The following is a 15,389-nucleotide window of genomic DNA, read 5'->3' as shown; positions in this document are numbered from 1 at the left end:
ACACTGCTTATACTGAAAAAAGCTGTATAACATACCATGTGCCCACAATTCCAGTTTTTAAAATGCAAATAAAAGGAAATTCATAAAAATGAGAATAAGTGTTACAATAAATTACATTCCATACCACTTAATCTTCACCACAATCCTGCAGCATAGATCCTTTCACCTCATCTTCCTAATGAGGAAACTGAGGCTGAGAGGTTACATGACTGGCCTGAACTCACGGATGGAGTGGGAACAGATAGAACCAATCAGAGTTTTCTAAATCTTAAAAGACGATGCTAAGAGGTTTTCAAAATTATATCTGGGCGCCTAGGTGGCTTGGTAGGCTAAGCATCCAACTCTTGATTTTGGCTCACTCAGGTCGTGATCTCACAGTTTGGGAATCTGAGCCCCACAAAGAGCTCCATAGCGAATCCACACTGACAGTGAGGAGTCTGCTTGGGATCTTGTCTCATATTCATATTCTCTCTCTCTCTCGCTCTCTGTCTGTCTGTCTCACTCCCTCTCCCTCTCTGCCCCCTCCCCAGTGTGAGCAGGGAAGGGGCAGATAGAGAGGGAAACAGAATCTGAAGCAGGCTCCAGGTTCTGAGCTGTCAGCACAGAGCCCGACACAGGACTCGAACCCATGAATCGCAAGATCATGACCAGAAAGTAGGACGCTTAATCAACTGAGCCACCCCAGGGCCCCCAACGTTCATATTAACTTTTTTCCAAGGGAGTGGGGAGGAACTCCAACTGCATATAACAGTATTTTCATAGTGTTACAAGAAAGGCTAAATGTAACAAACTGGCAAAATGAATTGCCTGGTTTTCACCAGAGGAATTGAAAGAAAGCATATTCCAGTAGAGAACCACAGACATACCCCTAAAAAGGGACTTATATCTATTGGTTACACTTGTAAATAAAATTTGTTCTTTAATAACATACAAGTTGCTAATAAAAAAATCTGTATAACTGTTCCATAACCATTTTTAATCTTTTAAAATATTTCATAAGTGTAAAGAAATCAGCCTTCTAAACTTTTCTGGGCTTTACTTTCTTCATGTATAGAATGAGGAAGATGGACTAAACTTCTAACAGCACTTGCAATTCTAAAGTCCCATAAAACAAAAGTCATAATGATACATAAAGTCCAATGAAAATTTCTGTCAAGAGATACAAAAGTTCAATCTTGTTCTCAAGAACGTATATAAAAATTCGCTAAGCTTCACACTTAAGATTTGTGTATTTAAGTTGTACCTCAATAAAAAAGTTGGGGGAAAAAGAATCTGCTTCTTCTGACAAACTAAAACAGAAAAAACTTTAGTATTTTGTCTATGGTCTGGGACCATGTTTAAATTAAGAAAATTAATAACACTGCTAAATAAAAATTAAGTCTGCATAAGGGCAATACTTTTTTTTAAATGAAAGAACACAGGGCTAGTAACATATGGGCACTGCTGAAGCAAATGAAAAAAGACCAAGATGATTTTACATACACGTTAGAAACTTGAGTGAAGGGTTATATTGGCTAAGGGTTATTTTAAATATTTAAAGAAATTTCAAGTTATAAAATATTGCACAATCTCTTTGTAGAAACCTATGACATGAACGTGTCTAAACAGTTCTTTCCTTACTCCTGACCACAAATGACCTTAAATCAACTTAAAATACTTGAAAAGTAGAATTCTTTCATTCAAATATTACATTTGTTCCCAGCCTTTTAATTTTCAGTTGTACATAATTTAATATGTAATTATTGACATTCCCTTGCATGAAGGGAAAATAAAATTCTCTTTGAAGAAGTAAAACCTATTATTTTTTGCTTTTTATACTTATAATTTCTTACACAGTAAGAATTACACAGTAATTTCTAATTAAGAATGCAATAATGTCCTTTGGATATCCTTTTTCATTTTCTTTTGAAAGATCATGACAAAGCAATTTTTTGATCCTTCAGAAAACAGATTTAGAGCATATTATGAAGAAAAGTGACAGTAAGTGTTTTCAAAGAAAATAAAATCTAGGTCTTAAAATTTTTCATTTAAATTACCACCTTTAAAACTAATACTCAATAGGAAATAAATCATACCCACTTCATGCTACTTTAAGCTCAAACCTTCTTATTAAAATATCCCTTGATATACGACAGAGGTGTTCCTCAAAGGTCCCTTGCAAAACAAACTTGTGTAAATCTCATCTTAAACGCACTAGGGGAGCTCCCATTTGAGAGAATCCTACAACATGTGCTTTTGTTCTATGTAAAGGTCCCTTCTTCTCTAACTTGTATTCCTACAAAAAAGAATGACTTTCTGACTTATCTGAACCTTACAAACCATCCCTATGCTTCGTCATATTTATCAACTGCCATTAAGACAACTCGGCCAAGTGATAGTATTTACTTTCCACACTGCTTTCTCAGGAAGCAATACAAAGCCCAAGGGGAAAAAAAAATACATATTTAATAGGCTGTTAGATTTCAAAGCATGTAATAAAATTCTGCTTTAAAAATCACCACATTTTTATAACCAAAATTTCAAATTTAAGGTCAAAAAATAACAGAAAACTAGAGGTAAACAAACTAACCTATTGAGGGGAAAAAAGCTTTGTGTCTCCTTGGCACTTGACAAGTTTGAAAGTACATTTTTAATATACCATCCCATTTAAACCTCTAATCATTTCTATAATAACAGTACAATGGCTTCATTATTAGTAATCTGGAATATGAAGAAGCAGAGACACAGGGTGGTAAAGCATGTTACACAGTAATTCAATATCAAGGTCAGGACTGGGATTCCAATTTTCACATTCCTGGCCATTGTGCTTCTTTTATCCAGTTAAAAAAGATGGAGAGAAAAAACTTTTAAGCAAATTTGACTGTAGAGCCCCCTATCCATCAGTAAGAATTATGAGCCAATAAAAATTATTGAAGATAAGTTTAAGAGGTTTATAAGAAGTTCAAGGACTGGCCAAAAGCCTTTCAATGGGGGAAAGGAGAGTCTCTTCAAACAAACGGTGCTAGGAACACCAGATGTCCACAGGCAGAAGAATGAAGTTGGACCCTTACCATACACCATATACAAAAATTAAGTCAAAATGGATTAAAAACTTGAATGCAAGACCTAAAACTAAAACTCCTAAAAGAAAATATAGGGGGAAAGCTTCAGAGACATTGGGTTTGGCAATGATTTCTTGGAGAGGATACCAAAAGCATAGGCAACAAAAGAAAAATTAAACTGGACTCCATCAATAATTAAAACTTCTGTCATCAAAGGACACAATCAAGAGTGAAAAGGGAACCCATGAAATGGGAGAAAAACTTGCAAATCACGTATCTGGTAAGGGGTTAATATCCAAAATATTTAAAGAACTCCCACAACTCAATGACAACAACAAAAACCAAATAACTTAATTAAAAAATAAGCAAAGAACTTAAACAGACATTTCTCCAAAACCAATATACAAATGACCAACCAGCATATGAACAGATGCTCAATATAAATAATTGGGCAAATGCAAATAAACCAATAAGATATCACTTGTATCTATTATGATGGCCAAAATCAGAAAAACAGAAAATAGTGTTGACAAGCATGTGGAGAAATTGCAATTCTTGTGCCCTGTTAGTGGGAATATAAAACAATTGCAACCACTATGGAAAATAGAGGAGTTTTTCAAAAATTTAATAAAATTACAGGATCCAGCAATTCCACTTCAGGGTATATATTCAAAAGAATTGAAAGCAGGATCTCAGAGAGACATTTGCACACCTTGTTCATAGCAGCATTATTCAAAATAGCCAAGAGGTGGAAACCCAAAAGTCCATCATGGATGAATGGATATGCAAAACGTGGTATATACATACAATGAAATATTATTCGGTCCTAAGAAGGAGTATAAAATCTTGAAATAAGCTACCACAGCGATGAATGGTGAAGACATTATGCTAAGTGAAATAAGCCAGTCACAAAATGACTAACACTGTATGATTCCATTTATATAAGGCATCTCTAGAGTATTCAAATAGAGATAGAAATTAGAATTGTGGTTGTCAGGGACTGGAGGGAGGAAAAAATAAGTTATGTTCAACTGGTATAAAGTTTCAGTTATGAAAGATGAAAAAGTTCTGGAGACTGGTTGCAAAACAGTGTGAATATACTTAATACTACCAAATTGTACACCTAAAAATGATTAAGACAGCAGGCACCTGGCTGGCTCAGCAGGAAGCCCAGGGGACTCTTGATTTCTGGGTTGAGTTCAAGCCCCACACGGTTATAGAGATTACTTAAATAAACGAACAAGCAAACAAAACAACGGTTAAGATGGTAAATTTGATATTATGTGGGTTTTCTTTTTTTTTTTTTTTACCACAATTTAAAAATTAGGAAAAAAAGAAAAAAGTTCATGGACTTAAAAATTTTACAAAATACCATTCACCACTCTTTCCAGTTCATACTCAGCACAGAAGCACGTTCCAGTATAAAACTCTACTTTCTTTTGAAAAAAAATGTCTACAGGTCAATAAATATAAAACTACTGGTAATATATTTCTTGACAGCCTAAGGGAAACAAAAAACCCAAATGGGAATCAAGTTTTCATTACTTCACCTACATTACAAGAAAAGCCTGTATTTTGTACTACCTTAGTACTAAATAGATACTGCCTGGGTAAAAGGAAAAAAGTAGTATTAGAACTCTACCTGAATTTGCTAAGTTCACAAATATTTATGATGAAGAAAAAACTGGTTAAAATTCTTCTCCCTAAGATTCATTCAATTTGATCTTGTCTAAAAAGTTACTATTTTTCAAATGAGGTAAAACTTGGCATTGAAAATCCTTTAAAAAATTAAACACATATTGTATCTGCTTTTAGGTACTGCTCAAGGATTCTCTTCATCAGATTTTCGGTGGTTCTCAAAAGATCAGCATTATTTGAAACTCTGGTGAATACATGTAAAAAACACGTGTGTCACATTTAGCTGCAATGATAAACAATTTAAGTGTTGCTATAATATCCAAGGAAAAGACTAGAAAGAAGCTATACTTTGTTCCATGATTGCAGAAATATCAGCAAATGGTACAGATTTTCAAAATTAAATATTTATACGGACTTCTATACGCAAGGAAGTTTTTACTGGGATATCCAAAGTGCTTGAAGAAAACAATCACCAAGATGTGTTTTTTTTTCTCAGCTACTTTAACCTTACTTACACCCTACAAAGTCTGTTAGTATCCTAATTACTAACATCTCAAAGACGATTTATTTGTAGATATACTTACTAACTTAACACAAGCAATACAGACATTGAAAATATCCTTGGGATTAGTTATGGAAAATCACATATGTACATGTATGGGGGGGTGGGGAGTAGCTATGGGGGTATCTAATATATATACATATACATCCACATTTAGGTATTTAAGAAAGTCATTCAGAAATGTACATAAATGTTTTTAGATGCTCTCTAAAAATATGCTCTGTCCCTCTCATCTAGCTCATGTTATCTCATTTCCTTTCACGTACTAAAATTATATACAAGTATTTAGTACTGTGGGTCCTACAGATCCTTGTAGAGTATGAAAGGGGAAGTATTTATGTAAAAACACAGGTTACAGAATAAAACTATTCCACAGAAAACAGGCAAACACAAAGTACTCTTAACAAAGAAAATACATGAACTATATTTAGTGTTAAGTATTTGAGACATCCAAAATTCTTGATAATCTATCCTTTAACAGAAAATGTGTAATATTTAAATCAGCGAAATAAAGACTTATGGTGAGAAATATCTCTGGGAAGATGTTTTCTTCTAATTAAGTGCTTTACTCATTTTCATTTGAAAATTATGGCTTCCTCAATTATTTTAATGCTAGTCTCATTTTTATGTGCCAATTCAGGACATAAGCACTAGTACTACTCCATGCATCCTTGCTTACTCATCAAAATAACTGAGAAGCATTATCCCTCCCCCTTCTTGAATTAATAAATCCGAACATGCAAAAGCATCCTAATCTCCAGGCTCTTCTCTTGGTCAAAGTGGTAACAGCCCAGCAGGACCACCTTCAACCTCAAACATCATAACGCTTTACAGATAAGAACTTAAGCATTCTCTGGTGGAAGATGGCAACTGGGAAAAGGAAAATACAAGTTTAAATTGCAAATGTCCTCAGCCTCTCCAAGACAATCAGCTTCTCTAAAGAAGCACCCTAAGAAATATTTTTAATAGGTGGCAGGAGGTAAATGTGTGTAAATGCCTTATGAAATATGATGCAGAGAAACAGGAAGCAGTTCTTCCATACATTGACACCCGGAAAACCAAATTAAGAGTAACCAAATAATGGCAAGTTTCAAATTTGTCTTTGAACTCAAAGAAGCTTGGATCAAAACCTTCACCAATAGGCCTGTATATCACTACATATAACAAAGAAATAGAAAAGGGTAAGAAATCTATTTTACAGATTCTTGGCGGAAAAAGTTCATGACAAACCTACCTAAATTACAAATATTGCAAAATAAAACAGGGTAGAAAAACTTAAAGATTTATGTGGTAAGAAAACAAGCATTTACTGAATTAAACAATGGAGGTGCAATTCAGTAGAACTAGAACAAAATGACTCTGAATCATGTATACTTAAATGCTATAGGATTATATTCAGCCCTTTCCAAAAATGTTTAGGTGCCCAATAGGTACCACTAAGCAAAGCATAAACATTTCTAAAACAAGGGAATAATTCTGTTTCTTCCTATATAAAGCAACCAAAAGTTATAATCACTGGAAATTTTCCTGAAATTTGTCAAACTCATGAAAATTGTGGCTCATAGACCTTGAGAAAAGAACAAAATGTATTCCTAAATGTATCATTTGTGGCAATAATGTTTCTGCACTACAACTTAAAAATTAAACTTGGAACTAATATTCCTTTGTTATGTGTAACATTACACATTCACCAGTATCTTTAATTTTCCTGGCCAGCAATCTCAAAAATTACAATGGACTACTTTGCCTTATTTCATAGTGAACCATCATATTGGGGGGGGGGGGGGGGGGGGAGAGAAAAAGAAAATTCAAAAAGCCTCTTTTCCAAAAGTATGGAGTTCAAAAATAATAACAGCCTCTGGACCCATGATTTAATTCAGAAGCGAATTCAGAATTCTTCCTGCATAGATGCTTACTGTGGATGCTTCAACAGCTGAAAAATGTTAATGTACTCAGTTACTGCACTCCAATGAAAATCTTACCTTTCAGAATAACTATAAAATATGGTTAAATTAAACCCCGACAAAAACAAAAATTCCTCTGATGTTTTTACTAATAAAAAAAGTGAAACCACTAGTCAACTAGTGTCCAGAAGTCACTGCAGGAGTTGCACAATTGCCTGTGGGTACACTATCACAGAAACTGAGCGTGGTGAGGCAGAAAGTTTTCCCCTTTTATAACCTGAGTGAACTTCAAGGGATTAAAACCAAATTCATGTCAATGCTACAGCACAAAAATTCAGACTCTAATTCTGAATACAAATACATTTTAAGAAAAAAAAAAAATGAGGGCTTTAAAGCCAGTAAAATATGGTCAGTTTCACTTTTGTAGTATGTGCATATCGTACTTTAATCTGAAATGCTTCATACTTGTATTTCATGTTATATAGGTTTTGGACTTGACAGTGTTTCTCCACAAAAAGAAAAATCAACTGTTTTTCCACCTTAATATTCAACCTACCTGCCCATAGTTGTCTATGCCAGTTACTAATCTATTTAAATTTAATAAATCAAAAGCTGTCCTTAGGGATTGGCCAAGAGTCGTAAGTCCTTCAGCCTGAAGGTTTTTCAGTTCATTCATAAACGTTGCATGGTTTTCCTTCCATCCGGCCTGTAAAGAAAATGTAAGAATTTTTTTTTTCATCCTTTAAAGCCATGTACACATGGGCAGCCGTTACAATATGCCGTTCGCCAAGGAGCTGCTTTGCTTCACTTTACAGTATGGTTAGATTAACGTGTTAATACCGTATCACCGCCAAGGAAACTCTCTTCAAAGGTGGCCAAGGATAAACCTGCTTGCTCTACAGCTTTTGGTGGCTAACAGCCTTAATACTTTATAACTTCCCTGGGGAATTTACTCCCGAACCTACTACCCAAGATTTGGGCATGCAAAAGGTACTGGTGGAAAGCAGAAGTGGGCAGGACTTCGGAAGTTAACCTGCAGCTGTCCCACCGGCCCGCGGCCCTGTGAGGAAGAATCCGAACACCAAGCTCCGCAGCCCCCCACCCGGCTCGCTCGCCAACCAGGGCGAGCGCGGCCGAGCCCCGGGCCGAGTCCCCTTTAATGCAAACCCGGGCTCGGCGCGGCCGGGCCCGGCTGTCACTGGGGCTAACTTGAATAAATATCCCCCACAGTTCATTGCTGCCGCTCACGCCGCGGAGGGGAAATGTCGGCCATGTTGATCGCAGCGCCGCCGCCGCCGCCGCCGCCGCCGCCGCCGGGCCGGGCTGGGGAGGGGACGGCGGTGGCCCAGCGACTCCGCGCCGCGCCAGGACGCTCCGGAGCGGGGGAGGGGGTGGGAGCCCGCAGGGGAAAAGACCTCAGCGCCTGGAGCACAGCGGGTGGGGGAGGGGAGCATAATGAAGGGTGAATGGGGGGGCGGGGAGGGCGAGCGAGGAAGGAACAGGGAAGGGAAGGGGGAGGGCGAGGGCTGTTACCTTGATAGCATAGGGCGGCTCTTCGAAAGTGACCAGCATATACCTGTCTCCTCTGCTGGCAGGGTCCCGGGCACGGAGCTGCGGGAGAGCGGGTGGGGGACAGGAGAAGGAACAGGGCGGGCGAGAGGGAAGCACAGAAGCGAGGTTACGATGCGAAGGGGCGCCGAGCGGCCCCGCCGCCCCCCCCCCCCCCCCCACAGTACCGCACACGCAGCGGCCACCCCTCCACGCCGCCCCCCACACACAGATCGGCCCCCACACACCGCCTGGAGCCCGGGCCTGGGCCGAGCCCGGCTCGCAGCGCCCGCCCGCCCGCCCGCCCGCGCGGTGGGGGAGGGGGTCCCCGAGCCCGGCAGCTCCCGCAGTCAGGTCCCCGACACCTCCGCCTCGCCGCCCCCGGCCACCCTCCCCCCCCCACCCCTGCCGCCCGTGGGTCGCCGGGCCCGGGTCGCCGCCCGGGCTCGGTCAGTCGGTACCTTCATGAAGGTCTCTACCGCGCCTTTGGCCGTGTCCAGGTAGGTGGTGCCCAGATGGCTGCGCTGGTTCATAGAGGCAGACGTGTCTATCAGGAACAGTAAGATGGGCATAGTGCTGGCCGGGGACACCGGGGCCCGAGGTGGAGAAAGAGGAGATGGTAGAGGTGGAGGCGCCGGTGGCGGCGGCGGCGACCGCCGCTACGCGGGGCGGGGGAGCGCGGCCCCCGGGAGGAAAACACCGTCTGGGTCTTTCCTCCGGCTGCGGGGAGTTTCTCCCCGATAGTTGAGAGGAAACTCCCCAGACCCAGTCCTCCCCGTCGTACCCCCGCCTCCGCCTCCTCCTGCCTGCCTGCCCGCTGGGGCGGGCGCCCGGCCGTCTGTCTGTCGGTCGGTCGGTCCGTCCCCCCCGCCTCGGGGGTCCCGTCCCCGCTCCCGGCCCCTGTGTGTGTCCCAGCGGGAGACGGGCCTGGCTCCCCACCCCACCCCCGGTGCAGGGAGTGGGGACCTGGGAGCTGGCGAAGAGGGGAGTGGGCTGAGGGGAGATTGGCCCTGGGGCTGTTGGGAGAAGTTTCAGGGACTCCCTCCGCACCCCGGCGGTGTCACCACTTTCTCAGCCCCTCTCGCTACTGAAGCGCTTTTCTCTCTCACACTCCGGTTTTAACTCGGGCAGGGTCTGCAGAGGCTCCGCCCCTTGACACGTCCTCGAGCCACGTGACGCACCGCCCCGTTATCCTATTGGCTAATCCCAAGCTCCTCATTAGCATATTCAAACAGCTCAGGGGCGGGGGAAGCTTGTAGGCCGGCTCCGGGAACAGTTACTGAGCACGCGCGGAGGCGGGGCATCGGGTGCGCGCGAGAGCGAGCGCAAGGGACGAGCAGGCGGGCCAGCAGACGCGGAGGCGGGCTCCGGGAAGGGGCGGGGACCGACCGCGGAAAGACCGTGGCGTGGGGGGAGGGGGCCGCGGCGGCGCGCGCGGGGCGGCCGCGGATGTGAGTCTGCGCGTCAGTGCCGCTGGCCTCTCCTTGGCTGTTGGAGGTGATAGGGGTCGGAGGAAGGGAAATGGAGGCTGGCCTCACCTCCCCTTGCGAGGTCGCTGTATCAAACCCCTTCCCCCGAGGGCGAGTGAGGAGGGGATGAGTAAAGTAATCAAATACCCGCTTAGAAGGGGGCCGGCCCGCGCGGTCTTCCCTCCGAGGAGAGCTCCGGGGCCTGCGGTCGCCGGAGGAGGTTCCTTAGGCCTGGGAGGGCCGGCCCCTGCGCGGGCGGGCCCGGGGCGGGGGAGGGGAAGTGAGAGGTTGTTTATGACCTGGGACTAATCTCCGCCAGTCCCACCGCTCCCGGCGGGGAGTGGGGATGAGAGGCCAGCTTCGCCCGCAGTCTCGCTCGGCCTTGGGGAGCGACCTAGGGTGAGGGCTGGACCCGGAGCACACCAGGAGCCCTCGGTGGAGGACCCAACAAAAAGAGGATTAACCTTCTGTTTTCCTAACTCAGCCCTTTAAAGGACATGGGGAAAGACTCAAATATCGATAAACAGTTTGTTGCGCTTTTTATTCTCGGGGGGGGGGGGGGGGACGATTCTACCAAATAACCTCTGTCAAGCCGAGTTTTCTTAGGACCAAAGAACGTCAATTTCAGAGTTAAAAGGGACCTGAGAAAACCGTAGACCAAGAACTCCTTTTTAAATGGAAAAACTGATTTCAGCTTGCCTAGGTGACAGAGTGGGTTCCTCATAATCCTGCCAGTGCTCTTCCCTTTCACTGCATGCTGTGTCTAAGACTGGTTCCGAATAATGTATGCGGGAAGTCGTTCTTGGTTAAACGAAACCCCTATTCACCCTGCCCGAAGTAATGAATCCTTTCCTAAATGTCCGAGGAACACTGTTCACTCAAATATACTAGTTGAAAAACTGAAGACCGTGCCTGTGTGTTAGAGACACACAACCCTTATAAAGACTATGTAGATGTCTTTAGGGCCTCTCCTGCTAGCCTTACATTTCGATTTTATTTTTTATCCTGAAATTCTTATTTGCCTGCTGATCATTTAATGAAATTGTTCCTATCAGTCTCAACACAAAAGAGACCGGTTTTGTAGCACTTTTTTAAAATCTTGAGTTTCATAACTTGGACTTTTTCCTAATACTTAGGACAACCTCTGAACTTCTTATGAATTTATAGTAGGGCTGTTTCAGTCATACGCTGTTCTGTGAGTATATACGACAGAAGAGAGATTTTTAAGAGATTTGGACTACAAAATAAGATGGAATACAGGTCTTACATCCAATATTTGCTGAGGACCAGTGGAGTTTTAAAATGATTAAAATGTGGACCCTGCCTTCAAAGAGCTTATGGTTTTTTTTAGAAAAATACTACATACATATTATTAGCTACTACAAGGCAGAGAGTGATTAGATGCTAAATAATTCAGAAAAGAGAAAAATGTATTACCCTTGGGTGATGAACATTTTCCAGGGCCAGTATATTTAAGATGTTCCTTAAAGCCACGTTTCTCTGAGATCCTAGATCTGGAGATAAAAAATCAAGAGTTCTTTGAGACTTTAAAATGTGTGTTTTCATTTTAATGACAATATACAAATTGTTACACCAGTTGTAAAGACAACATTTTTCTTTCAAAGTGATAATTTGCAAATGAAAGATTTTCATAGAATTGGCCTTCTGTTTACCAGTGCTTTTCAAGCTGGTCCATGGACTCCTGCCTATCCTAATATGTATTCTCTAGAATGACAGGAATTTCCTTTGCATTACTCAGGTTTGAGAAACACTGCTTCAAAGAATTGGTAGGATTTGAATATGTGGGTAAAGCAAGAGGCAGCTGCTGATGAAAAAGTCCTTTTCGACATTGAAAATGTAGCGAAGAAAGGAAGCTAACAGCAGTGCCAGGGGCTTCCTGGGGAACAGTGTAGTTCAGCTGAGCTGGAGCACTAGGTATGTGAAGAATAGTATTAAGATCCAGAAAGGTAGGTCAGATCTAGACAGTAGAGGGCCTTTATTCCAGACTAAGGATTTTTTTTTTTTCCATATAAATTACAGTTCTTAGTTGGGGTACTAAGGACAAAGCAGTGTTTGAAGGAAATCAAACTCAACTACTGAAGTACATGAGCATGCATTAATAATGACTTTCCCTGTTATAGTTATTTGAAATCATTTCCTATGGAGACATCATGGCTCTTTCTTCCCTGACTCAGTGGAGTTGGCAGATTGTCATAAATGGAGATGTATGGTAGAGACAGTGTTAGATGCAAAGATCAGGAGAGCCAAGTCCAAAGAGCCAACCTAGAGCATAGAACCAGAACCTGTGCTTATGATGGCTTCTGAGATCAAAGACCAGGTTTCCAGTTCAGAAGCCCAGAAGTGCTGGAAGGCAAGGCCAGAGGCAGAACAAGAAAGAAATCAGGACATATATAGGCAGCAAATCAAGAGGCAATCAGAAACCAGGAAGCATTGACGAGTGGTCCCTAGACAGAATTGTGAAATAGGCCAAGTTTATTCTTAGTGACTCTGGTTGACAATTAAGCTATTGGTTGATGATGGCTTAAAGCAGTGGTTTGGGGCCAGGAAATGCACATCAGCATTGCCCACAGAGTTAAAAATGCACCAAATCCCCATACCCAGAGGCAGGTGATTCAGTAGAATTGGGATGGGCCCTGGTCATCTCATTTTTTATAAAGCTCTTTAGGTGAATCTTATAAATAATGCTGATTAAGAACTATATGCTTCAAGTATAAAAATAATGTATATGTCTACAGCTAGTAGTACACACTAAGTAACTTTAAAAATTCACATACCCTTAGAGTTATTACATTTCTTAAAAGAAGTTCTTAAATAAATCTGCAAAGTAAAGGGGAAAAAAAACTATAAATGTGACACTAGTATAGATAACCGTGGATTCGTAGCATATGCTTATTTAAATTGCAGGAATTCAACCATGTTTGACAAAAAATAAAAAGAGAAAACTAAATAGTACCAGAGATTTCCAATCTCTGTGATTCTAGAACAATTCTGGTTTTATGCAGGCTTATTTATCTAAAACATGGCCCCTAAATGTAAGCCAACTATTTCATCAGACTCCAGTGAAAAAAACGGTGAGCTCTTGCAATGCTAGAGGGAGAATGAGTTGGGAGTATGTGCGCTAAATCCTGTGCTGTTGCAGTCTCGGGGATTAGGGAAGGTTTCTCTGGGAGGACATTGGTCAGAAGAGGTATGTGGGAGAAAATTTGCCCTTTGTTGTTGTTTTTTAAAGGAATGCTGCCTAATGCTAGGGCTCCAATTTAAAAGGGAATGAATAAATTATATGAAAGCCTCTGAAGGAGTGGCGACTCTGGCTTCAACAATAGCCTAAATTGTCGAAATAGGGCTATTTTAACAATTAAGAACTGATGAATTAGATTCATTTGTAGGAGCCAACCAGCACCCTGCTAAATTATTTTAAGCCAATTAAGCAGGATAACACAGTTTAAAAATAATTATGTGCCAAGGACTTGGCTTACGGTATCTGGATGTGCCATCTGAACAGAGTAATCAGATGAACCCAATGTTCCTCATATGTAACCTAACAAAGTTTGTTTTGGCTGTCTTACCATTTTCTCAGCTCTCTGCTTTACTCTTTGAGATCACAGTAGTCAATGATGTTGACAGGTTGAGAACATTAAAAAAAAAAGAAAAGAAAACACACACACACACACACACACACACACACGCAAAACCAAGAAGTAATAAGCATAAAAATTGAGATGTGAAACTAGACAGCAGAATGTATTTGGATATTACATATATAAAGAGATTTAATTTTGGTCATCCTAATCAATCCTCAAGGGAAAAAAATGCTACTAAGGGACTACTTCTGAAGAGGAAATTAAACCTTTCCAACAAGCAGTATTTCACAGTAACAGTTGATGGCTCAGAGGATTCAAGATCAGTCCTGGAAATAGACACAACCAAATTGAGAATTAGAATCACAGTGGAGCAGTTTCTCCAGCTAAAGAGCATGACCATTGCTGTAATTCTTTCAATTAATGTTAATTGCATCCCTACTATGTGACAGGCACTATGGTAGGTCATAGAGTTTGTAATCTAATGGAAAGACAGAAGACAGACCAGCATAATGAGACTGCACTATTATGATAAGTCAGCAAACACCAAGCATGATAATAAGACCTGTCTTAAGAGGATTGGTTTGAAAATGCAAGGTTACATACCATATTTCACCAATTCTGAGACGCCACGGGTTCTAAGAAATGCCATTATTTTTGGAACACTGAAAGAAAAAGGTGCTAATTAAACTATGACACAATGGCTTTTTTATCGATTAGAATTTTTCCACAATATATGGAATTCTACCAACCAGGAGCTTTAACAATGGAACATGTTATAAAAGAATACTCCACTATTGTCTTCAGTATTTTCTTCCAAACCATAGGCTTTTATTCTACAAGTTTTGATACTCATGCTTTCTTGATCCAACTAGAAGATGTCAGTGAAAAAGTTTTCAGACCACAATCAGGATTTATATCCTCTCTCTAAATGGTTGACTGAAATGTCTAGGGTTTGCAATTGCCTAGGCCTGCCACCAGGAATAACCATGAATTTTGCACATGTACAGCTACATCACAACTGCCTTCTGGTGACAGCATTGTAAGATGCCATTATTGCAAGTTGGCTTCCAATTTTAGAGATGTTAAAGTAGAAAGAAATGTACATTTTAGAATCGGGAAGATACCATTTAGTGCTGGTAGCTCTTAAAATAAGCATCGTTAGAATACACAAAGAGCTCTGTGAGCACTGGGGATAGAGCAGCTGATCTCACAAAGGAAGTGATATACACTCAGATAGAAATCATATGGGAATGGGACATGTGTGTGGACGTGTGGTGGAATTGAGGCCAGACCTGAAAGAAAGGAGAGACAGAGCTGAGCTGATCTCTAGGGGAAGCCAGAGTTTATCCATTTACTTTACTGAAGTTGAGGAAAACATTTGTGGTTTGAAATGCTAATACGTATTAACCCTCTGAGAGGGTTTCATGTCCAACTAGGAACTTTTGAATTTTATCTTTGGGTGATAGGGAAACCAAGTTTGGGGGGAAGGGAGTGATATAATCACATTCTCATTTTAGAAAGATGACTTCAGTAAACAGTTGGAAAGGAATGATTAGAACGGAAAGACCATGGCAAGGAGACCGGTGAGGCAATTTCTGCCTCACTACTCCTGGGGAAGTGGCACC

At 41.4% G+C, this 15,389-nt stretch overlaps 1 protein-coding gene across 2 annotated transcripts in view; it reads right to left on the bottom strand.

The window, feature by feature from the left end:
- The window catches only part of INTS6 (integrator complex subunit 6), an 89,032-nt gene extending 78,609 nt beyond the window's left edge, over positions 1-10,423 (bottom strand). The window contains exons 1-4 of one of the 2 annotated variants that reach the window (XM_042962910.1): positions 10,310-10,423; positions 9,155-9,269; positions 8,679-8,756; positions 7,702-7,851 (exon numbers count right to left, since the gene is read on the bottom strand). In XM_042962910.1, the coding sequence (XP_042818844.1) occupies positions 7,702-7,851; positions 8,679-8,756; positions 9,155-9,265 (339 nt within the window). In that variant the 5' untranslated portion in view covers positions 9,266-9,269; positions 10,310-10,423. The remainder of the gene's footprint in view (positions 1-7,701; positions 7,852-8,678; positions 8,757-9,154; positions 9,270-10,309) is intronic. The other variant, XM_042962965.1, reaches the window with a different exon arrangement.
- Between the last annotated feature and the right edge of the window lie 4,966 nt (positions 10,424-15,389).

This window comes from Panthera tigris, chromosome A1 (assembly GCF_018350195.1).
Source record: "Panthera tigris isolate Pti1 chromosome A1, P.tigris_Pti1_mat1.1, whole genome shotgun sequence".
NCBI lineage: Eukaryota > Metazoa > Chordata > Mammalia > Carnivora > Felidae > Panthera > Panthera tigris.
This window is presented reverse-complemented; position numbering and strand designations above follow the sequence as displayed.